Raw genomic sequence first — 16,076 nt, 5'->3', positions numbered from 1 at the left:
CAGAGGATGTGGCTGATGACACCTGTACAGTGCCCATATAATGCAGCAGACCAAAGGTATAATGAGGCTCATGCAGCAACTCGCACCTAGGTGCAGCAAACCGTCAGGCTGAAGTTGAGGTTCCGGTGCCTGGACCGGTCTGGTGGAGCCCTGAAATATAGTCCAAGAGGGTGCCATGCATCGTTGTCGCCTGCTGCACCCCTGACAACCTGGCGCTGTAATGGAGAGAAGAGCTGGCTGAGGAGGAGATAGAGGAACTGGATATCTCCTCCAAAGAGGAAGACGTCGAAGGGGATGAGGGTGAGGAGGTTCTCAAAGGTAACGGTGCCGGCGATGACAGCCAGACGAGGCAGATGGGCTCAGGAGGCCCTCATAGCTGCTAGATTTGTGGAGGTTGATGATGACATGCAGTGAGGAGACACCATATATCCTTGCATTGCATGTGTGTATGTTTGACTCCAGTCTGACTGATGGCACCACACATACCCTCTGTGATAAGGCAAGGTCCACAAAAGGACATACAACGCAGAGAGTTCTGAGGAAGAGGATGAAGATAATGATGAACCTGAACTAATTATACTGGTCATAAGGAGTTTTAGTCCAGTGATGAATGTATCAGTCAGGGACTTCGTGAACTGTACAGTACTATTTAGTACCTGCACTTCCACAGTATGTGAGGCTGATTGGCTAACATGTTATCTTGATTCGCTAAGTAGTGACGATCGACACAAAGTTAAGGAATATAAAAGTACTACTTCCTTTACATTTGCTGATAACAACACATTGATGTTACTAAAGAGAGCTCTATTAGCATGTTGTTAAGGAGGGATTCAGCGATGGAAATGCCATTGAATATCAAAAGGGGATGATTAGATCAACATCAGCAAAGTGAAGGAAGGAGTTGTCAACAGTACTGTCAAGCGGCATTTACTCGACAATAACCTGCTCACTGAAACTCAGATTGGAAGCCAGGCCACTTAGCTTCTAACCTCAATACAGCCTTGGTCCAAACAGGATCAAAAGAGCTGAACTCATGAGGGAGGCAAGAGTGATTGCCCTTGATATCAAGGCAGCATTTGACCGAGTGTGGCATCAAGGAGCCCAAGTCAATGGGAATCAGGGGCAAATCTCTCCACTGATTGGAGTCATACCTAGCACAAAGGAAGATGGTTATGGTTGTTGGAGGTCAATCTTCTTAGTCCCAGTACATCTCTGCAGAAGTTCCTCAGGGTAGAGCCGTAGGCCCAACCAACTTCAGTGGTTTCATCAATAACCTGCCTCCCATCATAAGGTCAGAAGTGGGGATGTTCACTGATGATTGCACAATGTTCAGCCCCATTCTCAAATTCTGAAGCAGTCTGTGTCCACGTGCATCAAGACCTGGACAACATTCAGGCTTGGGCAGATAAGCGGCAAGTAACATTTGTGCCACACATGCGGCAGACAATAACCACCTCCAACAAGAGAGAATCCCCCTTGACATTCAGTGGCATTACTATCGCTGAATCCCCCATTATCAACATCCTGGGGTTACCATTGACAGAAACTATATTGGACCAGCCATATAAATACAGTGGCTACAAGAGCAGGTCAGAGGCTGGGAATTCTGCAGTGAGCAACCCACCTCCTGATTCCCTAAAGCCTGTCCACCAACTATAAGGCAAAAGTTAGAAATGTGTTGGAATACTCTCCGCTTGCCTGAATGAATGCAGCTCCAACAATACACAAGATGAGGACTCTTGGAGTGGGGGATAATAGAGAATTGCTTAATGGACAGGATGAAAAGATAGGGATAAATGGCAATTTTAAAGTTGGTAGACAATAGCTAGTGAAGTGCTACAAGGATTAGCCATGGGGCCTCACCCATTGACAATCTATTGATTTAGATGAAGAGACCAAGATGTGTCTAAGTTTGCAATGATACAAAGCTAAATGAGAATGTAAGCTTGAGAAGGAGACAAAGAGGCTTCAAAGAGATGTGGACAAGTTAAGTGAGTAGACAAGAAGATGTCAGATGGAGTATAATGTGGGTAAGTGTGAGGTTATCCACTTTGGTAGTAAGAACAGAAAAGCAAAATATTTTTAAAAGGCTTGAAACTGTTCAGAGAGACTTGGGTGTACTCGTACAATAAACACAGAAAGTTAGCATGCTGGGACAATAAGCAATTACTAAGGCAAATGGCATGTTGGCCATGACAGGTTATTAGAGTACAGGAATAAGGAAGTCTTATTCAAGGCTGAGTTGAATCGATTTTTAATCAGTAAGGGAATCAAGGGTTATGGAGAAAAGGCAGGAAAGTGGAGTTGAGGATTATCAAATCAGCCGTGATCTCATTGAATGGCGGAGCAGAGTCGATGGGCCAGATGGCCTACTTCTGCTCCTAGTTCTCATGGTCTTATAGTCTTGCTACAATTGTATGGGGCTTTGGTCAGACCACATCTGGAACACTGTGCGGCCAACCTTTGAGCTGGTGACCGGATTAATATAGGATTGTCAATCTTTCAGAATTGGCTTGGAATCTCCAGGAATTGAAAATCAATCTCCAGGGCACTGCTGTGTGCAGCCCTGGAGAAACATCACAGGGGCATTAATAAAGATTGTTTCTTTTGTCATTTACTTTCAACATTTCTCTTAACCAGATATAAAATGTTGAAAATGGAGGGGAAAAGGCTGTTTGGCTGACATTCAAGCATCATCCAATTGGATAATGAATCTTTTTGCTTTCTAGTTGGTGTAGGAAGATCGTATGTACAAGGATGGATGTGCTGACTGGACGAGTAGCTGGAGTGAGGGCAAGTCATGTGATGAACCTCCAGAAATACATTTAATCACAGCTGGCAACACTAAAGTCCTGCTCAGATTACGTGGTGCTTACCAATGATCAGCTGCAAAAATAAAACAAATAGAACTATATTGACTGCATTAAAGATGGAATAAACAGAACGTTACACATGCGTACAAGCCACTTGATACAGGCGGCCGCCATCTTTGATATGGTCACTGGAATAATTCGCAGCCCAGATCACGTGGTACTCACCAACGGTCGGCTATATGAAGGAAAACAAATAGAAGTTAACATTGCTCTCTTTGTCAAACAATATCTAGAACAAATAAGCAAATTAGATGGGGAAAAGTTTGGGGAGAAGTATACTGACCAACCCTTTTGATCTAACGATGTAACCTCCTAAAATTAATCACATCTCTTCCAGATTTTAAAATGACCCTCACCTCAAGCTCACTTCAAAATATAAGTTTTTAACACTAACAATTTCAAGTACATACGTTGGGTGAAGCACAGGGAAATATTAATACCTGTGGGTTTCAGTTAGAATCGGCTTCCCATTGGTACAGCGGCAGCCCAGCCTCATTTACATATGGGCGGAACCCACAATTCCACTGTAGAAATGTTCAGTTCATTATTTTAACAAGACTAAAAGTTAATGTACAAGAAGCAGGATCATAATATGTTGAAGGCGACAGTAACAAACAGATTGCTCAATAACTGGTATGTGGCAAAAATAAATAGTAAGCTACCACAAATGTAAAGGGTTACGTCTCATCGTGCTTTATATATTGTCTGAATTCTCATTTCAGTTGTGCTCGCTTCGGCAGCACATATACTAAAATTGGAACGATACAGAGAAGATTAGCATGGCCCCTGCGCAAGGATGACACGCAAATTCGTGAAGCGTTCCATATTTTGCAACACTGAAACTTCTTTTCTCTGCTAAGTCAGATCAACAATTACATTTTTCCAATTGCCTCAATCAATCCTGCCTATCCCTGGAGCACTTGTGGAAGATCCCCCACAGTGCCTTCTAACATTCCAGGCTTTCTGCCTCCTTTCTTGCCTAGATCAAAGAAAGACCAAGTCACATGACTGGCACTGGGCCTCCGCTGGGGCACATCAAGGCACGCCTCTAGGTCAAAGAAATGGACCCTTGAAAATGGATTTGTTTTCATTTTTCAATTGACAGTTTACAAACAGGGTATGGCTATTTGCATATTGTTCTGGTAGCCTTGCCAGGTACGTCCAACAGGTCGGTGTGATAACCCCAACTCTATTGGCAAAGAGAACGGGTGCTTCATGCTGTCTCCGACGGTGGGAGGAACCGTTGTGTCCCACTGGTCACTCACCTCAAGTCGGGCAGCTTGGAGCTTAGAGTTAGTACCCAACAAGTGGACAGAATCCATTGCACCAGGCAAACAAACAAAACAAATAAAAAGAAAGGAGATGCCAACTCTTCGATTGGCGAGCTGGAATGTCAGGACCACGTGGATGGGAATGACAGGTGACTTTCAGCTGGTCGATAACGCACACAAGAGAGCTGTGATTGTCATGGAACTTGATAGGCTGAACATCGACGGAGCATCCCTACAAGAGACCGGGTTCACTGAGAGTGGATCACTGAAAGAAAAACAGTACCCGTCCATCTGGCAGGGGTAGGGTTCAGAGGAAACGTGTGAGCAAGATGTAGGCTTCGCTGTAAGGAACTCGCTGCTCTCAATGATGGTTCAGAATGTGTTCTCTCCATCTGTCTCTCAACTCAAACAGGGACAGTTAACCTCATCAGTATCTATGCTCCATGAGCTTTGTGCAACTAACACCTTCTTTCAGAACAAAGATGCCATAAGTTGTCCTGGAGACATCCAAGATCAGGGCATTGGCACAAGCTGGATCTGATCATCACCAGGATGTGACTGTCTGAACGGCACTATCAACACACACAGCTACCACAGTGCTAACTCCGATACAGGTCACTCACTGGTGTGCACTAGGGTGAGGATGTAACCCATGAAGCTTTTTCAATCAAAGCAGAAATGCCGTCCTTGTATCAACGTCAGTCATACTGCTTACTGAGATAACAGCCTTCAGTTCCACGGCTCGATTGAACAGGCACTCTCGGCAATCCCACACAGAATGCAGAGGTGAAATAAAACATACTTTGAGACACCATCTATAATACCGCACTCTCAACACATGGGAAGCAAGAGTGAAAAAATGCTGACTGGTTCAAGGCTAACATCACTGTGATGGGACCTATTATTGAAGCCAAGTGGTCCAATCTCATTAAATACAAGAGAGATCCGATTGAGAATATTCTGAATGCACTAAGCTGCTTGAAATATAGTCCATCAAGCTGATAGAAAGTTACAACTCTGCCAGACTGGGTGTCCTTCAACACAGGGAATGTCAAGGCCAGGTATGAAGGATCAAAAAGGCAACAGGTCCATCAGCAAAGAAAACAGTTCCATTGAAAACAAAAGCAGGGAGTTCATCACTGACTGCACTAAACAGTTGGAGAGATGAGTGCTATGCTATCTTGAGTTGTAATCTAGAGAGAACACTATCACCGAGGAAACTTTAGCCTCCAAGAAAGCCTGCCTGTCATGGCAGCGCTGGATATCAAATCCACAGTGCAGGAGCTTAGCAAAGCTGTTGAATCACTTGCTACAAGCATTAGCTCCAGGTGCTGATGCTGTACTGCCTGAACTCATCAACCAGCACTCCTGCTGCATCTGCATGAACTTCTCTCTCTGCTGGTGGGAGGGGGCAGTGCCCCAGGATACATGTGATGCAAAGATTGTGAACCTATATAAGAACAAGGGCGACTGCAGTAATTGCAACAAATATCAAGGTATCTCCTTGCTAAGCATCATGGGAAAACATTTGCCCGTGTTGCCCTTGTCAGTCTGCAGATCCTGGCTGAACACATCTATCCTGAATCCCAGTGTTGTTTCAGAACTGGAAGCTCTACAACTGACACGATCTTCTACGTTTGGCAGCTGCAAGAGAAATGCTGTGAACAAAGGAGACCTTCATCGATCTCACCAAGGCATTCGACCACGTGAGCTGAGGCTCTTTATTTAAGTTGCTGGAGAAAATTGGCTGTCCACCGAAGCCGCTCAATGTGATCCCCTCTTTCCATGACAGATGGTGGGTAAGGTCACTTATGACAGGGCAACATCAGAACCCTTTGAAATCCACAGGGTGTCAAACATGGTTGTGTTCTGACACCGATGCTCTTTGGCATATTCTTCATCTACAGAGGGTATCTACTTGAAGGTGCACCAAATCCTCACGCCTTCTCCTCCCTCCCAGAAACATGATAGGGTCCCCCTTGACCTCACTTATCACCCCACCAGCCTTTGCATTCAAAGGATCATCCTCCGCCATTTCCGCCAACTCCAGCATGATGCCACCACCAAACACATCTTCCCTTCACCCTCCCTGGCAGCATTCCGTAGGGATCGTTCCCTCCGTGACACCCTGGTCCACTCTTCCATCACCCCCTACTCCTCAACCCCCTCCTACGGCACCCCCCCATGCGAACGCAAGATATGCAACACCGGCCCCTTCACTTCCTCTCTCCTCACCGTCCAAGGGCCCAAACACTCCTTTCAAGTGAAGCAGCATTTCACTTGCATTTCCTTCAACTTAGTCTACTGCATTCGTTGCTCCCAATGCGGTTTCCTCTACATTGGAGAGACCAAACGCAGACTGGGTGACCGCTTTGCGGAACACCTTCAGTCTGTCCGCAAGCATCACCCAGACCTCCCTGTCGCTTGCCATTTTAACACTCCACCCTGCTCTCTTGCCCACATGTCCGTCCTTGGCTTGCTGCATTGTTCCAGTGAAGCTCAACGCAAACTGGAGGAACAGCACCTCATCTTCCGACTAGGCACTTTACAGCCTTCCGGACTGAATATTGAGTTCAACAATTTTAGCTCTTAAACTCCCTCCTCCATCCCCACCCCCTTTCCGTTTCTTCCCTCTCCTTTTTGTTTTTTCCAATAATTTATATAGATTTTTCTTTTCCCACCTATTTCCATTATTTTTAATGTATTCCACTGATCATTTATCTATACCTTTTATGCCCTTTTAGTCTTATTTCACCCCACCCCCACTAGAGCTATCTGTACCCTGCTTGTCCTGCTATCCATTCTTAATTAGCACATTATTTTAGATAATATCACCACTTTTCAACACCTTTTTATTCTTTTGTCTGTGACATCTTTTGGTTATCTCCTCCTATCACTGCTTGCTTGTCCCAACAACCACCCACCCCCCTTCTCTCTGCCCACCACCCCCCCACCCCCCCCCCCCACCTTAAACCAGCTTATATTTCACCCCTCTCCTATTTTTACTTAGTTCTGTTGAAGGGTCATGAGGTCTCGAAACGTCAACTGTACTCTTCTCCGCCGATGCTGCCAGACCTGCTGAGTTTTTCCAGGTATTTTTTATTATTTTCTCATCAGAGAGTTGCTCCACGCTGATGATGCTGCACTAGAATTCCACACTGAGGAACACCTGCAGTGGCAAATGGACACACATTATCACACCTATAAAAAGTTTGGTTTGACCAACAGCATCAGAAAGACAAATGTCATTGCCCAGGATGTCGCCATACAATGTGACACTGGAGCTTGTTGATGGCCTTACCTATCTGGACTCCACAATCACCAGCAATCTGTCACTTGACCTGTCACAAAAGCTGCAGCTGTTGTGTCCAAGCTGAGTAAGAGAGTGTGGAACAACAGCAACCTGACCGAGAACACCAAACTGTGAGTCCACCAAGCCTGCATCCTCAGTGCACACCTCTACGGTGGTGAGACCTCGGCTATATATGCTAGGCAGGAAAAAAGGCTGACTGTCGCTGACAGCCATGACCTCTGAAGGCTGACTGTTTGGAAGGGCATTAGAAGAGGCAAGTAGAAACAAAAAGCTCAGCTGGCTGAGAAGAGGGTCCAGAGAAAGCAGAGACCAGCGAATCGTGCATTTTCTCAGCCCACTGTCTTCCTCTGCAGAAAATGTGGCAAAGACTGCCGTGCTAGAGTGGGGCTCCTGAAACACACTGGGTAATTCTTAACACCAAGTTGACCACCGTGGCGCATACCATTGTCTTATGTGACAGAAGGCTGTCATCATAAAGAGCAATGCCAACCTTCTCAGATTTCTACGGAGACTCCAGGAACTAAAGATTAATCTCACAGATACTGATGTGAGCAACCCAGGAACAAAATCAGAGCGGTGACGTGGGAAAGATGGAAGAAGAGGGGAGTAGTGAAATTCTTTGTGCATTTAGAGTTTTAGGCTATTTGTATAAAGGCATCTAAATTTTGTAGAGGTTGTGCACTTTGTTGTAAATACTCTGTCTTCCTGTTATTATGACGGGTCATCGTCGACCTGAAACATTAACTCTGTTTCTCTCCACAGATCTGCCTAACCTGCTGAGTTTTCTGTTTTTATTTCAGATTTCCAGAATCTGCAATATTTTGCTTTTGGATTAAGTGTTACTGTTTGATTTTCTGATGATGAACATTCATTGAAAACCTGAATAGCTAATGCCTGTCCATAAGACACAGAATCAGCTTGGGAAAAAAAAAGTGTAAGTGGGGTAACATTTAGGAGACAGTGAACATTGTATTGTACATATTAGGATGATGATAGAAAAGGACGATAGGCAATCCAGAGTAAGGATAATTAACTGGACGAGAGCTGACTTTGATGGGGCAAGAACAGAACTGGGCCAGATAGGCTGGAAAGAAAGACTGGCGAGAAAAACTGTAGCTGAACAATAGGCTACCTTCAAAAAAGATTTGGTTCAGGCACAGTCAAGGTATATTCCATCGAAAAGGAAAGGTAGGGCAAAAAAATCCAGAGATCCCTGGATGAAAAATGAGATAGAAATTAAGATAAAGAAGAAAAAGTGTGCTTATAACAGGTGCCAGGTCGAAAATACAATTGAGAACCAAGAGGAATACAGAAGGTTCAGAGGGGAGGAGAAAAAGCATATAGAGAAGCAAAGAGGGATTATGAGAAAAGACTGGCAGCCAACATAATGGTAAATCCCAAAGTCTTCTATAGGCATATAAATAGTAAAAGGATGGTAAAAGGAGGAGAAGGGCTGATTAGGGATCTAAAAGGGAATTTACACATGGATGAAGGGGCCATGGCTGAGGTAATAAATGAATAATTTGTATCTGTCTTTACCAAGGAGGTAGATGCTACCCAGGCCCTGGTGACAGACGAGAAAACTCTGTCACGAGAAGGGTTCAAAATTGATAAGGAGGAAGTGTTGAATAGACTGTCAGTACTTAAAGTTGACAAGGCACCGGGACTAGATGAGATGCATCCAAAGATATTGTAGGGCAATATTCCAGAAACAATTATTCGGGAAAGAATCAGTAGTCACATGGAAAAATATGAGTTGATAAGGAAGAGCCAGCATGGATCTCTAAAGGGGAAATCGTGTTTAACTAACACGCTGGAGTTTTTTTGAAGTGGTAACAGAAAAGGTTGATGAGAATAATGCTGTTGATGTGGTGTTCATGGACTTTGAAAAGGCATTTGACACAGTACCACACAACAGTCTTGTGAGAAAAGTTATTGCTCACGGAATAAAAGGAACAGTAGCAACGCGGATACAAAATTGGCTGAAAAATAGGAAACAGAGAGTAACGGCCAATGGATATTTTTCAGGCTGCAGGAAGGTTTGTAGTGGAGTGCTCCAGGGGTCAGTATTGCGACCCTTGCTTTTCCTAAAATATATTAATGATTTAGATCGTGGTGTGGAGGGGACAGTTTCAAAGTTTGCGAATGATATGAAGCTTGGAAGCATTGTTAACTGTGAGGATTACAGTGTGGACCTTCATAAGGATATAGACAAGTTGATGGAGTGAGCAGATAGGTGGCAGATGAAGTTCAATGCGGAGAAGTGTGAGATGATGCATTTGGCAGGAAGAACATGGACAGACAATATAAAATAAGGGGTGAAAATTTGAAGGGGGTGCAGAAGCAGGAAGATCTGGGTGTATATATGCATAGATCATTGAAGGTAATAAGACAGTGGGGAGAACAGTTAATAAAGCATATGGTATCCTGGGATTTATTAATAGGGGCATAGAGTACAACAGCAAGGAGGTTATGCTGAATTTATATAAGACACTCATTAAGCCGCAGCTGGAATATTGTATATAGTTCTGGGCACCACATTATAGGAAGGATATGAACACATTGGAGAGAGTGCAGAAGAAGTTTACAAGAATGGTTCCAAGGATGAGAAACATCAGTTACGAAGATAGATTGGAGAGGCTGGGGCTGTTCTCCTTGGAGAGAAGAAGGCTCAGAGGAGATTTGATAGAGATGTTCAAAATCATGAGGGGGCTGGACAGAGTAGATAGGGATAAGCTGTTCCCGCTTGTAAAAGGATCAAGAATGAGAGGGCACAGAGGTAAAATGATTTGCAAAAGGAGAAAGTGTGACGTGAAAAAAACTTTTTCAGACAACGAGTGGTTTGGGTCTGGAATGCACTGCCTGGAAGGGTGGTGGAGGCAGGTTCAATGGAGGCATTCAAGAGGGCATTAAATGATTATTTGAATAGAAACAATGTGCAGGGGTACAGGGAAAAGGCAGGGCAATGGCATTAGGTCTTAATGCTCATTTGGAGAGCCAGTGCAGACACAATGGGCCGAATGGCCTCCCTCTGCGCTGTTAAAATTCTTATTCTGTTGGATTTATATTTTGCAAACCTCAGGACAATCAGTAAATGCATTAGGTTCATTGACTTCTCATTCAATATCATATCTCACTTGACCAGTGTGGCATGTCCAGATATTCTCTCTCTTATAATTCCAATTACAACATCTCACCTTTTAAAAAATATTCTCATTTTAACAACATAATTTTTCCAAACATTTTGTGACTTCTCTTCCCAAATTATTTGTGCTGGTGACTTATATTGCAGGGATTACCTGTAATTCAAAGCAGCTCCTCTTTTATTAAGCTTTGGAGCCAGGTGGGAAAGAAGAAGGGTCATTCTCGATAAGATTTACCACAGACTAGACACATAGGCAATAACAGGGCAGGGAGTTAGGGGGTAGGTACTCATGCGGAAACCATGATTATGCAGAAACGTGAGTCCTGATCAACAGAAATTCAAATGCATAAACATTGTGAGGAGTTGTTTTCTGGGTAGGCAATATGGCTGACCTTGATACAAGGACGGCACTTCTGCTTTGATTGAAAAAGCTTCATGGGTTACATCCTCACCCTAGTGCACACCAGTGAGTGACCTGTATCGGAGTTAGCACTGTGGTAGCTGTGTGTGTTGATAGTGCTATTCAGAGTCACATTGTGGTGACGATCAAATTCAACTTGTGCCAATGTCCCGATCTTGGATGTCTCCAGGTCACCTTATGGCACGTTTGTTCTACACAGCTTGTGGTAGCGGAAAAGTTGAAATAGTCTCTGTCCTTTCTCATTTATCTTTCCCAGGCCACGATGTCCGAGGCAAGAGGACCATGCCCCATGGTCTGCACCCATTCGTGTGTTGAAATCCCAACAGTGCGTAAAGATGTTCTGAATTAGGGACTCTGCTGATAGCAGTGCCAAGCTCCTCATAGAACTGCCTCTGTAGTGGAGAACAATGTCGGAGCATAGATACTGATGAGGTTAACTGTCCCTGTTTGAGTTGAGAGACAGATGGAGAGAACACATTCTGAACCATCATTGAGAGCAGCGAGTTCCTTACAGCGAAGCCTACATCTTGCTCACACGTTTCCTCTGAACCCTACCCCTGCCAGATGGACGGGTACTGTTTTTCTTTCAGTGATCCACTCTCAGTGAACCCGGTCTCTTGTAGGGATGCTCCGTCGATGTTCAGCCTATCAAGTTCCATGACAATCACAGCTCTCTTGTGTGCGTTATCGACCAGCTGAAAGTCACCTGTCATTCCCATCCACGTGGTCCTGACATTCCAGCTCGCCAATCGAAGAGTTGGCATCTCCTTTCTTTTTATTTGTTTTGTTTGTTTGCCTGGTGCAATGGATTCTGTCCACTTGTTGGGTACTAACTCTAAGCTCCAAGCTGCCCGACTTGAGGTGAGTGACCAGTGGGACACAACGGTTCCTCCCACCGTCGGAGACAGCATGAAGCACCCGTTCTCTTTGCCAATAGAGTTGGGGTTATCACACCGACCTGTTGGACGTACCTGGCAAGGCTACCAGAACAATATGCAAATAGCCATACCCTGTTTGTAAACTGTCAATTGAAAAATGAAAACAAATCCATTTTCAAGGGTCCATTTCTTTGACCTAGAGGCGTGCCTTGATGTGCCCCAGCGGAGGCCCAGTGCCAGTCATGTGACTTGGTCTTTCTTTGATCTAGGCAAGAAAGGAGGCAGAAAGCCTGGAATGTTAGAAGGCACTGTGGGGGATCTTCCACAAGTGCTCCAGGGATAGGCAGGATTGATTGAGGCAATTGGAAAAATGTAATTGTTGATCTGACTTAGCAGAGAAAAGAAGTTTCAGTGTTGCAAAATATGGAACGCTTCACGAATTTGCGTGTCATCCTTGCGCAGGGGCCATGCTAATCTTCTCTGTATCGTTCCAATTTTAGTATATGTGCTGCCGAAGCGAGCACAACTGAAATGAGAATTCAGACAATATATAAAGCACGATGAGACGTAACCCTTTACATTTGTGGTAGCTTACTATTTATTTTTGCCACATACCAGTTATTGAGCAATCTGTTTGTTACTGTCGCCTTCAACATATTATGATCCTGCTTCTTGTACATTAACTTTTAGTCTTGTTAAAATAATGAACTGAACATTTCTACAGTGGAATTGTGGGTTCCGCCCATATGTAAATGAGGCTGGGCTGCCGCTGTACCAATGGGAAGCCGATTCTAACTGAAACCCACAGGTATTAATATTTCCCTGTGCTTCACCCAACGTATGTACTTGAAATTGTTAGTGTTAAAAACTTATATTTTGAAGTGAGCTTGAGGTGAGGGTCATTTTAAAATCTGGAAGAGATGTGATTAATTTTAGGAGGTTACATCGTTAGATCAAAAGGGTTGGTCAGTATACTTCTCCCCAAACTTTTCCCCATCTAATTTGCTTATTTGTTCTAGATATTGTTTGACAAAGAGAGCAATGTTAACTTCTATTTGTTTTCCTTCATATAGCCGACCGTTGGTGAGTACCACGTGATCTGGGCTGCGAATTATTCCAGTGACCATATCAAAGATGGCGGCCGCCTGTATCAAGTGGCTTGTACGCATGTGTAACGTTCTGTTTATTCCATCTTTAATGCAGTCAAGTGACGTCAGGCAGCAAGATGGCGACAGGGCAACAGTGGGTGTTAGTAGAGATGGTTCAGGCCTTTTATGAGGTAAGATAAAGGTGGAAATACTTTGAAAGTTACACAGTTTGTGAACGGCACATAGCTAATAGAGTCAAGTCACATTGTGAAATTAAAAAGTTGAGGTACGTTATGAACTGGCTCCGTACTGAACTGTTGAACTAGTCTTACCAGAAGCAAGTTCTGGAAATGGGCTGTATCTTGTTGATTGATAGTTGAACTGACCAATAGCAAATCAAATCTAACCAGTTACGTTGGTGCGTCAGGAATGATCGTTATGTCAGATTACCAATTGGGAAAGGTCTTGGGTGGGGCGGGTACATGTTTATAATGTCACAATCAGGTAAAATGAAACGAAAAATGTGTCCCACCAAAGCTGGAAATTGAAATTCAATTGATTAGCATTTTCAAATTCCAGATTTGATCTAGTCTCAGTAATGGTGACCTTGAAGCTACAGGTTTGTCCTCAAAACCCATCTGGTTCCCTGTCCTTTAGGGGAGGAAATCTGCCATCCTGACTTGGTCTAGCCCTTATGTAACTTTCAAACGAAAGAAACGTGGTTGACTCTCAACTTCTGTCTGATATGGCTTAACTGACCTTCTCGGGTCAGTTGGGAATGGACAACAGTGTTGGCCTTGCCAGCAGGAGAATGGGGGGGGGGGGGGGAGAGAAACGAGGATTCTTAAGTTGAAATATTTATTACATGTATATTAAACCAATGATCAAATTAGGGACTCAGTTGATTGGTGTTGAATAGCTTGACTATTCAGGGGGAATGTTAGAAAAGATGTTTTCATGCAAAGAGCAGTGGAAATCTTCTTCCCTGTGTCTTCCAAAAAAGAACTGTTAAGACTTCAAATTTTTTTTTACTTGTTCTTGGGGTGTGAATGCCTTTAGCCAGGCCTACATTTGTTGCCAATCTGTAATTACTCCAAAGAAGGTGATGGTGAGCCACCTTCTTGAACTGCTGCAGCTATTGTGATGTATGTACACCACAACATTTATTTTCTGTGGCAGCTTGATACAACTGAGTGGTTTGATAAGCCATTCCAGAGGGCAGTTAAGAATCACAACCACATTGCTATGGATCTAGAATCATGTGTATGCCAGACCAAGTAAGAATACCAGATTTCCTCCCTTGAAGGCCATCAGTAAAATAACCGAGATTAGCGGGTTTATTTTAGGCAAGGTTATTAAGGGTTATAGGACCAGGGTGGGTAACTGGAGTTAAGGTATAGATCAACTGTTGTCCAATTGAATGCAAGATCAGGTTTGAGAAGTTGTGAGGTGTAGTCCTGGTTCCGCAGGGCTTGGTGCTGGGGCCTTTGCTGTTTGTGGTGTACATAAATGACATGGACTTAAATGTAGGGGGTAAGATCAAGAAGTTCGCGGATGACACGAAAATTGGTAGGTTGGTAAATAGTGAGGAGGATAGCCGTAAACTGCAGTAATATATCAATAAACTGGTCAGCTGGGCAGAGCAGTGGCAAATAGAATTCAACCTGGAAAGAAAGAATTCAACCTGGTGTGAGGTAATGCTCTTGGGGAGGGCTAACAAAGCAAGGGATTACTCTATGAATGGTAGGACCCTGGAAAGTACTGAAGATCAGCGGGACCTTGGTGTGCATATCCACAGATCCCTGAAGGTAGCAGGGCAGGTAGATAAGGTGGTTAAGAAGGTATATGGGACACTTGCCTTTATTAGCCAAGGCATAGAATACAAGAGCAAGGAAGATATGCTGGAACTGTATAAAACGCTGGTTAGGCTACAACTGGAGTACTGCTTGTAGTTTTGGTCACCACATTTATAGGAAGGATGTGATTGCACTAAAGAAGGTGCAAAGGAGATTGACCAGGATGCTGCCTGGGCTGGAGGGTCAGAGCTATGAGGAAAGATTGCATAGGCTGGGGTTGTTTTCCTTGGAGCAGTGAAGATTAAGAGCCGACCTGAGACAGGTATTTAAGACTGAGGGGCATAGATAGGGTCGATAAGAAGGCACTTTTTCCATTAGTAGAAAGGTCAAAAACCAGGGACATAGATTTAAGGTAAGAAATAGGAGGCTAAGAGGAGAGTTGCGGAGAAATATTTTCACCCAGAGGATGGTGGGAGTCTGGAACTCACTGCCTCAAAGGGTGGTTGAGTCAGAAACACTCGTAACATTTAAGAAGTATTTAGATATTCACTTGTGTTGCCATAGCCTCCAGGGCTATGGGCCAAGTGCTGGAAAATGGGATTAGTGTAGTCAAATCTTTGTTTACTGGCATAGACACGATGAGTTGAATGGCCTCCTGTGCTGTACACATCCATGAGTCTAGCCCTGTTTCTGTGATCAACAGCAATTGAAACTCTCAGTGACTCATGGACAATCTTAAAGGTATGAAGTGTTGAGCAATTCATGTGCTGTAATTGGCCTTGGTGCTTTTTACTACTACTTAACCCAAATTTAGATCGCTCATCCACAAAATCTGTTCCAATATTAAAATCAACCTCAGCCATCAGTTCTTTTCTGGATACACCTGGATCGATAGACTCATGGTGTTTTCTATACGCATCAGCAAGACAATACTCCTTTTTCTCTCCTGTTCACCGCACCTATTTGCGTATTGACAATTTTTTTCCTTGACAAGAGGCTGCTCATGTTAATTCACTCTTGTGCAGACAATAGTTTTGTGATCTCTGATCATGTCCCCTTAGTCTTAGCAATACGATTCCATGACCAACCTGTTTCTCATCCACCACAACACCTTGATTCTCCTCTTTTTTTCATGGGATGTAGGTGTCACTGGCAAAGCCAGCATTTGTTGCCCATCTCTAATTGCCCCTGAACTGAACATTTCAGAGGGCAGTTAAGAGTCAACCGCATTGCTGTGGGACTGGAATCACGTGGATCAGACCGGGTAAGGACAGCAGATTTCCTTCCCTAA

The 16,076-nt window shown here is 43.9% G+C and overlaps 1 protein-coding gene, 1 long non-coding RNA gene and 2 other non-coding genes across 9 annotated transcripts in view; 2 read left to right on the top strand and 2 right to left on the bottom strand.

The window, feature by feature from the left end:
• Window positions 1-2,897: 2,897 nt before the first annotated feature.
• LOC144690506 (uncharacterized) lies at window positions 2,898-3,524 on the bottom strand. Its single transcript, XR_013578900.1, has 2 exons — window positions 3,314-3,524; window positions 2,898-3,048 (listed from the first exon to the last, which is right to left on the bottom strand). It is a non-coding gene; the product is annotated as an uncharacterized LOC144690506 (long non-coding RNA).
• A 73-nt stretch (window positions 3,525-3,597) lies between these two features.
• Window positions 3,598-3,704, top strand: LOC144671932 (U6 spliceosomal RNA). The gene has a single exon (XR_013574043.1). It is a non-coding gene; the product is annotated as a U6 spliceosomal RNA (small nuclear RNA).
• An 8,614-nt stretch (window positions 3,705-12,318) lies between these two features.
• On the bottom strand, window positions 12,319-12,425 carry LOC144671921 (U6 spliceosomal RNA). The gene has a single exon (XR_013574042.1). It is a non-coding gene; the product is annotated as a U6 spliceosomal RNA (small nuclear RNA).
• A 165-nt stretch (window positions 12,426-12,590) lies between these two features.
• Window positions 12,591-16,076, top strand: part of sptlc1 (serine palmitoyltransferase, long chain base subunit 1) — a 53,447-nt gene continuing 49,961 nt past the window's right edge. For 2 of the 6 annotated variants that reach the window (XM_078568832.1, XM_078568805.1), the window contains exons 1-2: window positions 12,591-12,709; window positions 12,975-13,180. In XM_078568832.1, coding sequence (XP_078424958.1) covers window positions 13,127-13,180 — 54 coding nt within the window. In that variant the 5' untranslated portion in view covers window positions 12,591-12,709; window positions 12,975-13,126. Of the gene's footprint in view, window positions 12,867-12,974; window positions 13,181-16,076 lie in introns of all 6 variants that reach the window. The other 4 variants (XM_078568814.1, XM_078568839.1, XM_078568828.1 and 1 more) reach the window with 4 other exon arrangements.

Source organism: Cetorhinus maximus, chromosome 2 (genome assembly GCF_964194155.1).
Source record: "Cetorhinus maximus chromosome 2, sCetMax3.hap1.1, whole genome shotgun sequence".
NCBI lineage: Eukaryota > Metazoa > Chordata > Chondrichthyes > Lamniformes > Cetorhinidae > Cetorhinus > Cetorhinus maximus.
This window is presented reverse-complemented; position numbering and strand designations above follow the sequence as displayed.